This window comes from Heteronotia binoei, chromosome 12 (assembly GCF_032191835.1).
Source record: "Heteronotia binoei isolate CCM8104 ecotype False Entrance Well chromosome 12, APGP_CSIRO_Hbin_v1, whole genome shotgun sequence".
Taxonomy (NCBI): Eukaryota; Metazoa; Chordata; class Lepidosauria; order Squamata; family Gekkonidae; genus Heteronotia; species Heteronotia binoei.
Genome location: NC_083234.1, coordinates 51,758,020 through 51,776,323, shown reverse-complemented (window position 1 = coordinate 51,776,323; position 18,304 = coordinate 51,758,020). Strand labels below are relative to the sequence as shown.

The window sequence follows — 18,304 nt, the reverse complement described above, 5'->3', positions numbered from 1 at the left end:
TTGGGGCGCTCAGTGTGGGACAGCGCGGAGCTCACCGCCCCGCCACGCGGCAGCAGGAGCCACAGCCCGCCGCGTCCTCAGGAACCTCCGGCCGGCATCGTCGAAATCCGGGCAGCCTCACGCAAGGAACGACTGCAAAACCTCAGCCGTGAGGATTACAAGGTAAGAGGGGGGGGGAGAAACCCCCTGGGAGGTTCCTGCCCTCCTCTGACGTTGCTGGGCTGGGATGAAGGATGGAAGGGCAGAGGGAGGCCGCAGGAGGTGGCTCGGGGGCATTGGCCGGGGAGGGGGAGAGGGAGGGAGAGATCATGTCGAGGTTGGCTTTGTGGGAGTATTCCCAGCCCCGGCCGATACTTGTAAGGGAGTCGCACTTTATTCAGTGCAGCTCCCTGCCCAAGGAAGCGTGTTTAGCTTTTCTGAGAAACGCTAGAGCAGGGGTCCTCAAACTACGGCCCGCGGGCCAGATGCGGCCCCCTGAGGACGTTTATGCGGCCCGCCGAGTTATGGCAAAATCAGACCGGAAGTGACATTTGACCTAAACTCGCATTAGCAATGCACACTTCTGGCACTGGGCTGAGGTGGTGGAGACAGAGTGTGAGGTGATACCAAGGTGAGGTGAGTTCCCAGGCCGGGGTGTGTGGTGTGGGGAAGGGAGAGAGATGCAGAAGACGGAGAACTGACGGCCCGCGGCCTTGTACAGTAACGGCAGTCCGGCCCTCCAACAGTCTGAGGGACAGTGAACTGGCCCCCTATTTAAAAAGTTTGAGGACCCCTGCGCTAGAGTCTTTAAAACTTCTGGTTAAAACTGCAAATGGTTACGTTAAAATAAAGATGCTCAAGTTCTTGGCCTAAGTTTGCAGGGCTTGTTTCGATATGGCGGTGGTAGAAGTTGTTTTAACGGTTGCCATGAGACAGGCACAGACACCCCCCCCCCCCGACAAATACACTTGGTATCTGAATAGCGTATGTGAAGTTTTGAGGAATCCCTTTGTGCTCCCTTTCCTACTACTTACAGATCAGGCCTAAAGGTAGTTGACATAAAATATAACATTGCAGTTTAGGGATGATCGTTGAGTAGAATCAATCTGCACTTGCCCAGTGCATGCATAGAGACCATGTGATCACATTTAAAGGATTGTGCATTATTATTATTATAGTGAATAATAATCCTACAGTGGAAATCTGTTGCTCATTCTAACCAGTGTATGTGCTGCAGTATCTTAATTCTTGCTCCCAGAGTTGTGGTTAACCAAGAGAAGACTGTGCAACTTTATTCAGTTTTCTTTCTTTTTTGAGAGAGCAAGCAAGGCCCTTCTTTTGCATCAGATTGCATGTCAGCAGCATTTTTGAAATTATTAACTTAAAAGGTCTATGGTGTGATTCCAAGAATAGTTAAGCAAGCACGTTGTGAGAAAATATAGTCAGCTTATGGCATAGTTGACAATGTGTCTATTTTCAAATAGAATGAACTTTTAACTAAATTGAAGTGGTCTGAGTATCAACATCTTCTAAATTTTGTTCCTTAAAATGAGGCTTCAAATTATGAGTTCTTCTGCCAGTAGGTAGAAATGTCTTTTTAGGTTTTGGCTAAGCAGGATTGGCATTTGGAAGACCACCAAGGACAACTGTGCAGAGGAAGGTAATAGCAAACCACCTCTGCTTCTCACTTGCCTTGAAAGCTCTTGCTGGTTTCGCCATAAGTCATCTGCAACTTGACTGCACTTTACACACATGCACACACACAGTTGAACAAACATTCTGCTGGGATATGGGACCTTTAAGGAATTCTTTATATCCCTTTGGACACTGGGTGTACTGTTTTCCACTTTGGGGGAAGAAAAATGAAACCGGCATATGACTCATCCATTGGAAGGGAAGGTGGCATGGTATATCTAGATCTTGTCAGTCTTAGTAAAGTTTTTGGATGGGAGACTTCCAGGAAGGCTGCTGAGGAGGACAATGGCAAACCACCTCTGCTTTTCACTTTCCTTGAAAGTCCCTTGCTGGGATTGCCATCAGTTGACGGCACAGTACACAAACACACACAGCTTATCAATTACACTGCATGTCATATCACTGGAAATAAACTGGCTGTACTGATTTGCACTGTCTGTTATGAGTTTTGTTAGGCATGATTTCTTTAACCAACATGTTTTTGGAGGCAGTCAAGCCTCAGATTCAGCAGGAGCTCACAAGAGAGCAGCTCCTGAAACTTTCTGAGGGTTCCCCTTCCTCGTCCCCACCTACCTTGTCCATTGAATAGTAGGTATAGCTGTATAACAATCCCTGGATTAGAAGAGCAGGAAGCCAGCCAACCACCAGGGGCTTTGCCACACCCCCATCAGCCCTCATTAACCCCTGGAGAAGCCCACATCACCCTTTCTCCACTTCTTATGTGATTTTGGGTGGCAGGTGACTTGCTAATGAGTTATGCTAATGAGCTCCACCATCTATTTTTCAACAAAACAACCCCTGGATTTGGTAGGTAACTTTGTTCCTTTAAATGGCATGGGGTGTTCAAAGAAGTACAGAGGACACTTTTGCTTCCTGTTTTTCATAAGGAATGTTGACTCATTAAATGATCTAGCTGAGATATGGCACTAACAACTCTCCACAGCCGTTGATGAGATTGCTCCCTGGTGCCCTCTCGTTGCCGTTCACCTGCTTCCGGCAGGTGGCGCGGGGAACCGATGTCACAGGAAGTGATGTCACTTCCTGTTTCCGGCAGTGGCATGACATCACCGGAAGTGACGTCACTTCCTGTTTGCGACAGCGCGTGCTTTGCGCGCGCGCACACACACATTCATTCCCCCCTCAAGGTGTCCCTGGCTGGCCTGCAGTTATTATGGCCACCCTAGGCAGACAGATGGATATATGAGGCCTTCTTGAGAATGTAAACCTACTGGCTAGATTCATTTTAGATAGACATAACCACAGGGTGACTCTACAATAAATATTAACTTTAGGAATGTTTTTAAATGACAGTGAAAAACCAGCTGATGTCTGCAGAGACTGAAGTATATTTATTAATAGATGTGACAGTGAAGCACTATAGCAAAGGCACTTGCAGCTCTGAAATCTGAGTGCTCTTCTTTGTTTCATCCATAAGAACAGAAAGGCATTGCATAGGTTGATAATATACAACATGCAACTAACAGTCGGGTATAGTGGTTATGGGTTCGGACTCTAAGCTGGGAGAATCAGGTTTGATTCTCCACTCCTCCATATACCTGCTGGGTGGCCTTGGATCAGCCACAGTTCTCGCAGAGCTATCCTCTCTGAGAGCTCTCTCAGCCCCACCCACCTCACAGGGTGTCTGCTGTGAGGAAAGGAAGGAGATTGTAAACTGCTCTGAGACTTCAAGCAAAGGGTGGGGTATAAATCCAATGTGTTATTCTCTTCTTGTTCTTCTAATGGCCAATTGCCACTCTCTTTTTATTAGATTTTTATTCATTGCCTTTTATTTTTTAATTTATTTTCAAGACTTAGCCTGCCCTACCCCACAAGTGAGCTCAGGGCAGCTTACAACATATAATAAAAAAATAACAACATACATTAATTAAATAGTTCATTAAAACACCAACTCAAATTTCAATATCTACTAACAGCAAAGTGAATAATTTCTTCTTCTTACAATGTCTGCGGGGTTCATGGCAGAGAGGGTGGGGTGCATTATAATGCAACCTTAACCCTCCAACCACTATGAGGTCGCACAATACAGAAGCTTTCTCCTTAAGACACATGAATGTCATAGCTCTCAACACCTTCAACTGTCTGCATGCTAGTCTCTGGCTTGCTTCTTCCCTTCCTCCCTCACCACTGTCCCAGTTACCCTTGAGAAGGCTCAATTTCACTCTTGACTTACAAGGGCTCACTGTGACAGAGTCTCTAATCTGCACAAAAAGATCAGGTTAGCAATACTGAACCTACCTGGGCTACTTTCACTAGGAGTCAGTTCTGGCAGCTATAGCAAGCTTTTGATAACTCCCAAGAACTGTTGCTTAAAAGAAGCCTAATAAGAGAGCCACAAAATCCATGAACCTGTTGACTACAGAAAACAATATCATGAAGCACCAAAGGTGTGAACTGTGTTCAAAACATTTGCTTTTAAGGGAGGGAAATGCTCAAACGGACAGAGCTGAGGAATACAATGGTTGTCTTCTCCACAGTACTCAACATCAATTGTTGGCTTCATCTGAATGATTATGTGCTTTGTCTCTGCGCACATGTATCAGTGTTAGCTAGGGTAGCAACACTGTTCCCAAGGATATACTGCCACAAGTTGCTCATTAGCCATATTCCCAAAATATTTAAGACCAGATAAATGGAAGAATCACCAAAACTGAAGCACTTATGTACGGTAGACAACTTGCAAAAAAACTAAGGCATTTATACTTTTAAATTTCATGAAAGTGCCAAACAGTACAATTGCCATATGCTAAGTTTTAAAGAATGTATTTTATGATAAAACAATAATATGAGTTTAGGGTTGCTTCCCCCAAGTTTCCAACCCGGCCCCCCTGCAAAATAAAAACCCAGAAAACGTATTGTTCTATGGCTATAATATTTACTTTTTAGTCCAAACTCCTGAATTATCTCAGGATAATGTGCTCTAGCATGAAATTGATTCAGGTACACACTATTCAATTCTGTGCAACTTACGGTAAATCTACTAAAGTAAATGGCTGACATAGCATTATGCTCTAAGTGAACAGGGGAGTTCTTTACCATTAACATCCAAACCTCACAGCTGTAGCATCTCTTGCAACCTCTTGGTCAGCAAGAGGGCAACAGCTGGGTTCAACTTCAGAAACATAAAAGCAGCAATCCTTGAAATGAGGAGGCCTAACAATAGTCCAGAAACCCTGTAAGACCCCCTAACATGCTTAAATGTATTGCACCTTATCATGGCCCTTGTCTTGACAGCAACAGTGAGAACAAGTTCAGAGAGACACACCTTAGTGTAGTCCAGCTCAGATCAGAGAAAGCAGAACCTTAATGGCAAGTGTCCTCATTTGCCATCAGAATATTTAAAGGGGCAAAATGACCTCCAAAGTACAGGGCTTTTTTGTAGAAAAAGCCCAGCAGGAACTTATTTGCATATTAGGCCACACCCCTGACACCAAGCCAACCAGAACTGCATTCCTGTTTGTTTCTGCTAAAAAAAAAAAGCCCTGCCAAAGTAAATTCCAAGTTATGTCAGAACGCCCAGAACCTGTATTTTTGTATACAATTAAGGTTATCATAGCTTTAATGGTTAGAAAAAGAGAAAAGCAGAAACCATTTTGTTCCAGGATGCCATTAGAACAGAAGTAAATCCTGTGAAGAAAAGCAGCTTTTCAGTGGTTCCTAATTTTGATGGAACAGATACTCACCTCCAGGACTCCTTCTGCAGTTTCTTACAGGAATGAAAAATGCCAAGCATCACATGCTTAGATGTGTCCAGGTCTACAGGTCCCTAATCCAGCACTCTAACCACTACACCACACTGGCTCCCAAATAGCTGAGGGGCCAGAAAAGCACTTTAAGTGATGCATGAATCTGGACTACACATGTTGTTTGTTTGTTATTATATTTACTTCTGATGTAATGTTCATTGTGCCATGCTTTACAATAGGAGCTGCTGCTACTTAACGTCTCCAACAAACAAAAGTCACACTCACTTCTAAGTAACTAAGATTCCAGGTCATTTCAAAGCTTTTAATTACTACTAACCAAGGATCTGCACTCTGCATTCACCAGCAACACCTAATTAATGAACATCTACACTGGTAAATAAGAAAAGGCACTCATCAACTGTGATAACTGTGTTATCATGCATTCAGTGTGAATGTAAGAGCCCCGTGGCACAGAATGCTAAGCTGCAGTATTGCAGTCCAAGCTCTGCTCATGACTTGAGTTCAATCCCGGCGGAAGCTGGGTTCAGGTAGCCAGCTCAAGATTGTCTCAGCCTTCCATCCTTCCAAGGTCGATAACATGAGTACCCAGTTTGCTGGGGGTAAAGTGCAGATGACTAGGGAGGGCGATGGCAAACCACACCATAAAAGGTCTGCCGTTAAAATGTTGTGATGCAACGCCACCTCAGAGTCGGAAATGACTGGTGCTTGCACACCTTTTTATGCTTCTCACAGTCCACAGGGGCCTGCAATTTATCTCTTTCACACACGTCCTAGTTAGAATCCAATAATAATCAAAATTAAAATCCAATCAGTGGCTGCAGACACGAAAGAAAAAAAAATATGGGTAGATGAGTTATAATTTAGGACTCCTTCCATTCTACTGCTAGAAGTAGAATACATCTTCCAATTACTCTGCCTTCAGTGCTCTCCTCAGTGATAATAATGTAACAGCTAAATCCTTCTGTTCTGTTTTAGACTGTGTAATCTGCATTTTCAGATAAATGGGCAATCTGCATTTGGATCAGGTTATTTTTCTGCTGCTCAAAAACAAAGTTCCAAACAGATCACAAATCTGGACCTAATTCCTTGTGAACCATAGACTACAGACTCACCAGAGCAGACTATTTTGCTAGCCAGAGCATTCTGGCTAAACTCACTACTAGCTCCCAGTAGTAAATACCTTCAGAGTCACGTACCTGATAGCTTTTATTACATCTGCAAATGAGACAGAGATAAGCCCCCTTGCCTGTTAAGACTTGCAATGTACCAGCAAAAAAGGAACTCTTCCTGAATGTTTCAGTACATTCTGCTAAAGGTAACATAAATTCCAGTTAAGTTAAGTTTGTATTAGGCTGCAGAATCAGCCCAGCTCTGCTGATGAATATTCTGTTATGGTTTTAGCATCCTTGACAAACATTTCAAAAGCTCGCTCACCACGAAACATACCCTTGGTCTTCCAGTTAAATAGCAATGGAATTCACAGCCATCAGGTCTTTACAACATCATTTTGCTATCTCATAGCTTCAGAAAATGTGGCCCAATGAAGACACATACAGGAGTTTCTGGATGATGGTAATACAAGGACTATATAAGGAGCCCAAGAAAATGAAACCTTTAGATAACAAAAGCGGAGTTGTTTGGGTGGCAGAAATGAGAAAAATAACTTGGTCCACATTAGGCAGATGATTGGGCATTTTATAAAGAAATCTCATAGAGTTAAATTCAATTGTCATTAACCTTCCAAACTAGATACTTTATCAACCAATATCACACTGAGGGTCATGGAGACTGGCTGAAAAGTCAGCAAATAGTGGACAGGAATACAAGTGAAATCACACATAATGGATCCTCAAGACGCTGCATTGTTCCACTGTGATTGGATGAATTTTTCATGTAGACATAGATTTATCAGCTTTAAGAAATCTCAACTTCCAGGCTTCCTGCTATCAATATTAATTCTTCTCCTGACATGACTTTATACCAGGGACAGGGATTATTCAGTTCAGATGGGTTGGTCTGAAGCAATAGAACAGGGGTGGCCAAACTGTGGCTCAGGAGCCACATGAAGCTCTTTCATATGCATTTTGCGGCTCCCAGAAGTCGAGGAGGGACTTAATGCAGCGTTACTTTCAAGAAAGCATGCTTAGCTCTAGGACTTCAGTCAACCTCTGAGCACTGATCCAAAGATAGGCAACTATTTCTGTTGTGTGGATGGAGAAGGAGGGGGGGAAAGGCAGGCTTGCAAGCTCTTTTCTACCACAGAGGTCACCCAGAGACTTAGAGCAGGGAAAGAGAGCACATAAGCCAAGGGAGCCACTGGAAGGAAGGACAGAATTAAAGAGGGCAGCGCAGGGTTCTACATTAGTCCCATAGCTCTTGTAAGAGCTGTATTTACTAACCTTGGTGTCAAGGCAAAGAGATACATAATGATTTAAATGGTAGTCAGTGATTTATATGGTACATGGGCATTTCCTTCTCCTACTGATGCCTAACCTTTCTCTTTGCTGGTCTTATGGGGGTTGTTATTTCCAGTTGTGTGTTTTTTAAAGGCTCCTCCTAGCACAGTCATGTTGTAAAGTGCATACATGTATATGTTATCTTTCTGTGCAAAGACAGTATTAAGAGTTTAATAAAGATGTGTGTGTAATATTTGTTCATGCCTTGCAGCTCTCAAACATCTGACATTTATTCTATGTGACTCTTAAGCAAGTTTAGCCACCCCTGCAATACAAAAAAAAAAAGCCAGTGGCCCTTTTAATAGGCAAAAAAAAAAGGTAGACAAGCTTTAGAATTCACCAGAACAGCCGATCAGGTTGGATGTTAAGCAAAGGGGTGAGAGCAGTGAAAAGAACAGCCATGCATGTGAAATCATTTGGGAACCATGTGTAACTACATTTAATTCATATTATCAACACTTTCCAAAACAAAATAACTTGGTTATATTAAACTACTTAACAACAATACCTCAGTGTGAAAAAACTTAGCAGCACAAAGGATTTAAAAAGAGAACGTGTTCTTTCCCAGCATCCAATAAACTCTGGATTTGGCTTTTTAAAGTAAACTAGCTGAACAAACTGTATAATCACAGAGAAGACAATGAAATATATTCACAAACCTATCCAGAAAAAAAACAAGCTGCAATGTTCAAGATTTGTGTGTTGTGATTTCTTTCCTTCAGGGTTCCAAACCACAGTCTATAATTATAGTTTGGAAAGCAAGTGCAAGTTAGGTCCAGAAGTAATAACAAACTAATCTATCACTAAACAGAGAAAACGGTAGCATTAGAGTCCAAGACTCACTTATGTAACACCAAACCTGGTGTGTTACACATAGAACAAGCCAAACATATACTACTTCCAAACAGAAGCACCCAAGCCAATGAAGCCTGGAAGACTTGCACTGTATCGAGGGATACAAGCCTCCAGGTGGGACCTAGGGAACTCCTGGAACTACAACTCATCTCCAAGCTACAGATAACAGTTCCCTTGAAGAAAATGGATGCTCTGGAGCAGGGGTGTCAAATGTCCATCCCCCAACAGGCTGCAATCAGGCCCACCAGTGACTGGCCATCGTCTGCTTCCTTTTCCCTCGCCTGCTTCCTTTGGTTACCAATTTTTATTTCTCCCCTATGATGAGGCAGCCAAGCAAAGCAGCTCTTTCCCTCTTCCCCCCTCCCTCTTCCCAAAGGAAGGAGGAGGAGTCTCAGCCAGTAGAAGAGCTTGGCTCTGTAGCTCTGCTGTGTGATTGAGATAGCCTGGGGTGCCAGGCTTTCTCAATTACCTAACAGACCTACTTAGCCAAGCCTCTCTTCATCTGTTGACTGAGGTTCTTCCCCCTCATCTTCCCCTGGGGAAGGAGGGAAGAGGGAGAGATTCCTTTGCCCAGTTCCCTCAATCCCATGGGAGAGATACAAAGAAAGCAACTTTAAGTCCAGCAGTGTTTTATTCAAGGTATGAGTTTTTGCCTTGCAAGAAAGAGAGTTTTGCGGGGCTTGTTGTGGGTGCAACTGAATTTGCCTCCCCCTTTATTCATGCTCTCATGATCCAGTCTTTCTCAATAAGAAAGCATGTGAACTGTTTAGAAGAGGAATAACAAGCCAGGATTAGGCTGAGAGTGTGTGTTCAGACCAAGTTTACCCAGCACATTTCATTTGATTTTTCTTTCACATTTTCCTTTGATTGATTGGGGATTTTGAAATTACGCTTCCGATATGGTAAGCTGATACTGACCACTATACATGGCTGTCTCTTTGTTCTCGCACTGCCTCATAGGAGTTGTAGTAATTTCTCTGGGGAAGACTACAGTTCTGTAGACAAACACATAGTCCTCAGTCTGTGTCATGGTGCCTTCACATATTCTTGACCAACACATGAAGCAACTTATGTACAAAACCTCACAATGCCCGATCATTTCATGTTTTCTTCTGGGCCTTAGGCAAAAAGCACTGACCATGAGATTTCTGTAATGAATGTCAATAAATCAAAAGTAGGTTTGCAACTTACAGATGCACACCAGAACAACACCTGAACACAAGATTGCTACAGCTCAGACATTGTCTCCAGTTTTTGACGCTGTAATTCAGAGCAAGAGGTGTCAGTTATCAGAGACTGTTAAACAAAATATTGCGAACATACTAATGTTTTAAGCATATTTTATTTTAAGTAAAAAAAATATTTAATTGTGTTTGTCTATGTCCTTTAGAAAGTTTGTATCTCCACTACCTGGCATTACATTTTGTGACACACATGGCCAGGCCTGACAAGGTCTCATTTATGTCAAATTCGGCCCTCATAACAAATGAGTTTGACACTCCCACTCTGGAGGATAGATTCTGTGGCATTGTACCCTCACTAAGGTCCATGTCCTCCCCAGGCTCCATCCAAAAATCTCCAGAAGTTTCCCAACTTGGATCTGGCAACCCTACCCCTCATCCCGCAATGGTAGCCAGGGGGAATCTGGCAACTCTAGCCGAACCTCTACCAGCCACAAAAAGGGTTTAAGAAACAAGCACCAAATCCTCTCTCATTGAAATAGTACACAAAAATCCTAAACCAAAACACTGTTTCAGGACACCTACAAATCTCTAACTTGTAGACAACAAGCAATCAGTACCTATAGTTATATCTATACCTCCTTAATCTAACAGTTAATGAAACTCTGCCAATGCAAACTATCAGTTTGAAATACTGACACAGCTTGAAATACTGACACAGAAGTTAAATGTTTGACTAATCCACAGACCTTCAATTAAGTTCTCAAAGCAATGGGTCACAAGCTTAATAAAAATACAATTTTAATACACCTGGAGGCAAATAATTCATTTCAACTCAGCAGAAGTCATATGATGAATCCTCAAGCTTGTCCTTAACTACCTATTAATTAGAATCAGTAGAGTTCCTGCTGAGGACTTTATTTAAATAATCAGTTTATCAACAAGATCCATTTTATTTCACCCTTCCCAGAAGAACACTTGTTTCTGCAACATCCACCACAGCAGCCATCAAGTTGTAGTCAACTCACAGCAGCTCTGCTGTGGGGTTTTCAAGGCAAGAGACAAACAGAGGTGGTTTGCCATTGCTTGCCTCTGTGTCTCTCTGGATCTCCCTGGTGGTCTCCTATCAAAATACTAACCAAGGCCAACCCTGCTTAGCATCTGAAATTGGGCTAGACTGGGCTACCACAGTTAGTTTTTAAACCGTACTGCAAAAAAACCTGAATTAAATGCAAGGGTTTTTTTTTTTCAAAAATGCCTATGAAGCATTGTTGTGTGCTATAATAGTTATTAAGATTAAAATTCTCATGTTTCACATCCCTATTCAGCAATACAACAGAATCCACAGACAACAAATCACAATGGAAGGGGCTGGAAACTGAAACCCACAGATTGGTATGAGCAAATAGTGCACCTTGATCTACTAGCCCATAATAGCACCAACGAAGTGAAAATTACCAAAATGTATGTTTTACAAGTAGGCCTACATAATCAATACGTGCAAACTCCAAATCTCCAGAAACCAGGGCACCAAGTTCAGCGAATGTAGAGACAAGTAATTGAAGTTACCAGGATTATCTTTTTACAACTGAAGCCATGCCTGCAGAAAGCTAATCTGGCCATGGCCACTGAGGCCTTGGCAACTCAAGAGACTGCCCCTAGAGACTTCAAGCGGTACAAAATGCAGTAGGCTAAGTTCTGCCAGTACCTGTATGCACCTGCATAAAGTGAAAGTTACTAAAATGTGTACCCTTTAAAAGTAGGCTTACATGCACTGATCTGTGCAAGCTTCCATGCTGTGAAAATCAAACATTGTTCAGATAACGGTAAACATACATAAGGAAGAGCTGGATAATTATTACAATGACCAACTTTGAAGAGTATGGGAAAATACATAGTAAGAAAGACTGAAAGAAAGTTTAGTCGGTCACATTACCGTTGTAATTCATCTTATAAGGACTATCATAATGAAGAATTAAGTGCAAGGAACAGCAGTGAGAATGTACACTGCTGTTTTAAAAGTATCCAAGTCTCAGAAGTAGTTATTTAGAGAAATGATAAAATATTTCTTTAACCCTTACTAGACTTGTTTGGTTCAATGCAGAGACAACTGTACATTTGACAAAAATTCACCTCCAAAGCTTTTTAAAAGGGTTTAACAGACATTCCATATATCAAAGCCTTGACAAAGCCAAACAAACTGGGGAAGTTTAAGAAAGAGGAAAATCACAGCTAGTAAGAAACTGAACTGTGGCTTCCCAGTGCAGATGAGTTATTCACCACAGAAGAGCATATTAATACAAGTGTGTATTTAACAACCATACTGACTATTAAGACAACAGAGACAGCATAATGTACAATATTTCTAAGTCCCATTAAACCTATGTTTTATTCTGCTACTGAAAGTGAGGAAATTTTGCCTGAAATTGAACTGTGGCTTCCCAGTGCAGATGAGTTATTCACCATAGAAGAGCATATTAATACAAGTGTGTATTTAACAACCATACTGACTATTAAGACAACAGAGACAGCATAATGTACAGTATTTCTAAGTCCCATTAAACCTATGTTTTATTCTGCTACTGAAAGTGAGGAAATTTTGCCTGAATTGTGCCCTAATTCATAACTTAGATTCTAATATTTAAAAGTAGACAGGAACCACTGGTTACTGTTTGTAATCATATGGCATAACTAACAGCAGCAAAGTAGAACGCACAAGTCTCAAGCATTTGTAAGGGTGGGATGTGCAAGTTATTTTAGTCATTCTTTTGATTTGTAATGTATTATTGTAAATAAATAAAACATGATATTGCAGATCATGCAACAAGCATCTCACTATTTCTCATACTATTGGACTCAAGTACAGGGCAGTCTCACTTCTGTGTTCCTCCCCCACCCCCCGTAACATTCCTTAAGAAGCAAGCATCCAACTCAACACTAAAGCTAATTTTTTTTAAATGAGCAAAATAACAAGATGATGCAAAACTGGGCATTGCATGCTCTCAACAAGTCTTCTTTAACATGCACCAGTGAAGCATGCAGTCAAAGGAACAGAAATATGCATCCAACTGATTGAATGCAGCCTGGAAAGAAAAAATTCCATGCACAACTACACATATATTTGTCAGCCTATAGAAACACTTCCAATCTATCTGCCTGCCTCACTGCAGTATGTCTAGCAAGCACCAAGTGGCCAACAGCATGAGAATTGCAAAAAGACTATCCTTTAAAGGGAAGAATACACCCCACTGGTCTTTTTCTTCTGAAGGACGACATTTTAATGCTTTTTCACTACAGTTTAATTTAACCAACCTTTAATACTAGTTTTATGGCACTGGCTACAGAAAATGGATTCCTGTTCTGCCCCTAGCCACAGTTCAGGCTGAAAGCTATCATAATTGCACCTGAGAGCAGAAGCTTTTCTGTGGCCTTAAATACAGCACTCAGAAGCTTCTTGCCCCTGAACATTTAAGCAGCAAGACAGTCTTTCCTCTCCTGTTGTAGGTTTTAGAAAGGCTGAAGGTTAAGCAGTCTCAAGCCTCTGCAAGCATTTCACATTTTATTGCAAGCAAAACACAAATAGTGGTTACCTCATCAGCCTAAAATAGTTCCAAACTCCAGTCCAGTCAGTGTGGTTGCCATGGAAAAAGGGCCAATTAAACACACTGTCCTTTGATAACACGTGTAGTCCAGAAGCACTGAGCATATACTTGCTTGAAGAGCAGGAGTGAAACTGGAAGTTTTTATAAATTACTAAAAAAAAAAGTGCCCAATTGCTTTGATGTGGCAAATGAATTGCTGGCCCTTGCCATACTCGCATTCAGAAAGGTATCTGAAGCAGGCTGCAAATTTTTTTACTGTTTAGCCACACTCACATTAACCACACATTTTTAATCTAATCTAGACACTCTCAGCTCACCCAAGGCTCTTTTTCACCCTATAGCCCGTCTCAAAACACAGAATAATTTGAGTACAAAGCCACCACAGGCACCATTCAAATTCTGAAGTCAGTCAAACTGGCTATAGACAGGCCACCATACAACAGCAGGACAAAAAAAAGCAAAGGCAACCAAACCATTCAAGAACATGTTTTTACTAGAATCACCTTGACAAAATACTGCAGTTTTAACTAGATCAAATGCATTATACAAAAGGTAAGTCAATGAAGCATGAGCAGAAAACTCTACAATTTCCACAGAGTATCAATAAACTAAACAGCATCAGTAGGGTCTTGATTCTCCTCCTCTAATGGCTGCCTGAGCAGCATCTCTTAAGGTTCACAACTTCTTGTTTTCTGGTTTTTCTTGCTTTCCAGCAAGCAATCACTGCTGCTTTGTCCTGGGAAGGCGACAATGATGTTTACCCTCAATTTATTTCTTTTTTCAACTGTGCTCTGCAGAAAAAGCATGGGGGGCAGGGAATAGTGCACAGATGGATTTGGTAAAGATCCTGGCTGGCCCAAGGAACAAGGCAAGAGTAGGGGGGATGTTAACTAGTTTTGTTGCATTAACTTTACCAATTTAGTTTACCAGCCCAATCCGTTATCTTTAAGGGCAGAAAAAAAATTCTGGCCATCCCTTAAAAGTCCAGCTTGCATTGTGTTACAGCAACCTGACAGAGCTAATATACTTTCACATAAAAGGGCCTCTTCTGTATTGCAAAATAAGCCATAAGAAGTTTTGCCATGCAGAAATTAAGCACACTGAGGCTAAACTAGGGTGGAGGAGAAAATAAAAGAAGAAAAGGATGAACAAAGCCAAGGGGGGAGATTGCCGGGTTGTTTTTTTGTTTTGTTGTTCTAGCATTTGTTACTTCCCACTCCTCTGCAACGTTTCCCATAACAATATAGGTTTGCATTTGTATAGGGTTTTATTGATCCCCCCCTTTCAACAAGAGAGCAGGCCTAAGAATCCCAGCGTTATAAAATATTCAAGGCGCTATTTACACCCAAGATTGATCACCCGCATCGCAACCCGCCGCTGACAAGGAGAGGAAGTGGCAGGAGGAAGTGTCCAAGGAGGGCTTGCTGGGAATGGGAGCCGCGCTCAAATTCACCATTTACAGGTCCTTTTCCCAGAGGGACGCCCCCCCCCCCCGCGCATGATGCATCACCCAGAGAAGGGAAGGGGGGGGAGGGAGGGAGAAGGGAAGGAGAGGAAATGGGAGGGGGCCGCCCCACTCGAGATGAGTAACCAGTATTGGGGGGAGGGGCGCAGGAAGAGCTCTATCTCGGGCCACTGCCTCTCCCCAAGACCCCCACCCCGCCGCAGCTCGGAAAGCCAAGCCGGGGCTGGGCGGCTCAGCCCCACCTCCACCGGCACCCCCGAAACTGGAGCCCGAGCCCAAAGGCCGACGCTCCTGCTCTATCTCCCGCCCCGGGTAGGGGGGGATTAGAAGAGGCTCTCTCCCGGGCCCCACGGATGGCACCGCCGGCCCGCCCACCGTCCCGTGCCCGGTTCCACACTCCCCTCCCTCCCTCCCTGCCCGCGCCCACCTACCGTTCTGCGGCTGCGGCTGAGGCGGCGGCGGTCCGGGGGGCGGCGGGGGCGGCGGGGGAGGTGGCGGTGCTGCCCTCCGCCCTCCCCCTGCAGCGTTGGGGGCGCCCGGCGGGGGCTCGGGCTCCAGCTCCATGGCGGGCCGGCCAGTCAGGCAGGTCCCCTGAGGGGAGGCGGCGGAGGCAGCTGCCCGAGACTGACCCGGCGCCCAGGCGCCCCCATCGCTCGCTCGCTCCTGTCAGCGCCGGCCTCGTTGGGTCTCAGTCCTCCTTCCTCGCCTCCCTCGCAGGCGCTGCTCGCGCTCTCCCCGTCGGAACTGGCTGCCCGGCCGGCGGAACCACCACACCCCCCTCCGCCTCCCCTCCACTGCGCACGTGCAGCCCCTCCTTCCGGGGCACGCCGGGAAGCGTAGTCCGCAGCCCACCCTGCAGAATCCACAATTCAGCCTGGAAGAGGGGGGACCTGGAAAAAAGGATCCGCCGCACAGCCTTCCTCCATAAGACCGTCGAAGATCTTTATTTCTTGTTTGCCCCCTCTGCTCCGGAAGCTCAGTAGGCTCTCCCAGAGGCCGGGAGAGCTCAGGCTGTGCACTCCCGCCTCTGTTGAATATTCATTTCTACCCTGAATATGCATTTACGCGGCTGCCCACCAGGCCGGAGGAGAATACACATCGCCGAGCACACCGCCCGGGCTCTGCAGGACGACGTGTATTTAGTGCAGCAACATGATCTGATTGATGCCCTGCCTCTGGGCTAGCAGCTGATATCAGGAGGGGGCTGCATTCAGCCGAATCCAGGAGCCTGGCTGGCTCCCGTTCTCCTTTCCTCTCCTGCGGCTGGTAGAAGCGCCAGTGGCAGAAGAGGGACTGGGAGAAGCAGGAATTGTAAACACAGATTAAGCAATCCAAGGCATGGTTACCAGCATTTCCCTTGCAGAAGACGGATTCGTACAAAACAGAAATGGGGGAGGGAGGGAGCGAGACATCTGCTCAGACTGCTTGTGGATCATTCCCAAAGCCAGATGAACGCTTCTGTACATCGACTTTGAAGGAGAGCCAGTATGTGTCACATGGATTTTGGCGGTTGTATCAAGCCAAGCTCTCCGCGTCCCTAAGCCTGATACAATGGGATCTACATAGGAATTCCAAAGAATTTCAAATAAATAACTTCCCTTTTGTGAAAGAATGGCCATTAGTGGTATTACCATTGCACGGGTAGGGGTGCGTAGTGGTGGGACCCCAGAATTACTGACACCCCCTGCTGCCCCCCCCCTCCGCCGGACCCAAGGAAAAGTTGTCTCTGGCCGCATTGGAGCCTGGAGGGAACACATTCGTACCACTGGCGGAAGCCAACTGCCCAAGCCTCCACGGGGGCAACTGCAAGAGCTTTCTCTTTTCTCCCTCCTTGTGGGGTGGGCAGGTCGTGGGCGGTCCGGTTCCTCCCAAGCACGGGGTCTGGGACTGCTGCTTCTGTTGCCCATTGTCTAAGACCCAGTGGCGGACTGGCCAGGGTGTCAGCTTGCCCAATGGCAAGTGGGCCCCTAATGAAGTGGGCGCCTTAAACATGACACAATATGTTAAAAATGTTAATGTCCTTTTAGTAGCTTGAAAATATAATAGAAGTTCGAATATTACTACTGTAATGCAACTAAAATTTTACATTGTAGTTAGGGTTGCCAGCCTCCAGGTGGGGCCTGGGGATCTCCCACTTTTACAACTGATCTCCAGCTGGCAGAGATCAGCTCCCCGAAGAAAATGCAACCTGTATTTACATTTAGTATCTACTGCATACTGCCAGTAAAATGTACAATATATGTACACTGTAATTACTAAAAACATATATATATATTTATTTCGCAAAAGTTTTTTTTTCAAAATTCCGCAAAAGTTTTAATCGTACCTTTTCCCCACTTATGTGTGTTTTTAAAATTTTATTTATTTCTTATAAAAGTTAAATGATAGCCTTATAGTTGTGGGTGAGGCCCCTTTGTCTCCTGGCAACTACTATTTTTAGACCCAGTCCGCCAGGGCTAAGACCACCTCTACTGTGGCAGCAAAAGCAGAAGATCCCTCTGGCACCCTAAAGATAAATCTATTGTATAAACCTTTGATGTCTTGAGCCCAATTTGTTCGAGTGCCACAGGAGTCTTCTTTTGTTTTAACATGATGCGAGAGGGAATGAATACTCGTGCTCCCACTGGTTTCTGAATTTGCCATACTCCACTTCTTTGTTTCATCCCCGATTCCCACTAGGAGGCAGAGTTGCAGCACGAATAGAGAGGCGCTGCATGGTGAATTCTGCCAGGCAGCTTCAGACTGCTGCAGCCGCTTCCCTTGCTTTCTTGCTCACCGTGCTGGTTTTCTATAAGTGCAAAGAGGTTTCAGCAAATTTGGAAATTTCAGCACCTGGTCATTTATCCAGAGTTTGATGTAAGGCAGTCCCTTCTATCACCAGGTCCCCACTCCTTGTTTTGCGTGGGTAAATCAGACCTTCCTATCAGAGTTCAGACTCACAACTTTTCCCCAATGCTAAGTTGACATTCCTGGAACAAATTAAGTGTAAAATCTGCCTCGGCCCTCTTTCAACCCTTGCATCTAAAAAATTAAGAAATAAGTGTATTCTGCGGCTCAAGACTTGTGAATCAATGAGCTTCTAAGGGCAGAAAGGAAGGAACAAATTAAACTCTGGAGAAGAATGCAACGGAGAAGCTCTCTTGGTGTCCCAAACACTCACCCATCTCACAAGGTTTAGATGAGAATAACAGTGACAGTGTAGAACAGAATACAAATGGAGTGAATAAAGGAAGGGAACAAAGAATGCCAAGGGCACTTCCAGAGTGACATAATAGTCATAGCCATTTCTCATTCTTCTGTAGTTTGCTTGGGCGGTGCTTGTCCATCTGTTGAACATATTTCTAGG

General features: G+C 44.1%; 1 protein-coding gene across 3 annotated transcripts in view; it reads right to left on the bottom strand.

Moving 5' to 3' along the window:
- The window catches only part of NR6A1 (nuclear receptor subfamily 6 group A member 1), a 145,367-nt gene extending 129,671 nt beyond the window's left edge, over nucleotides 1-15,696 (bottom strand). For 2 of the 3 annotated variants that reach the window (XM_060250507.1, XM_060250504.1), the window contains exon 1: nucleotides 15,390-15,696. In XM_060250507.1, the coding sequence (XP_060106490.1) occupies nucleotides 15,390-15,522 (133 nt within the window). In that variant the 5' untranslated portion in view covers nucleotides 15,523-15,696. The remainder of the gene's footprint in view (nucleotides 1-15,389) is intronic. The other variant, XM_060250506.1, reaches the window with a different exon arrangement.
- Between the last annotated feature and the right edge of the window lie 2,608 nt (nucleotides 15,697-18,304).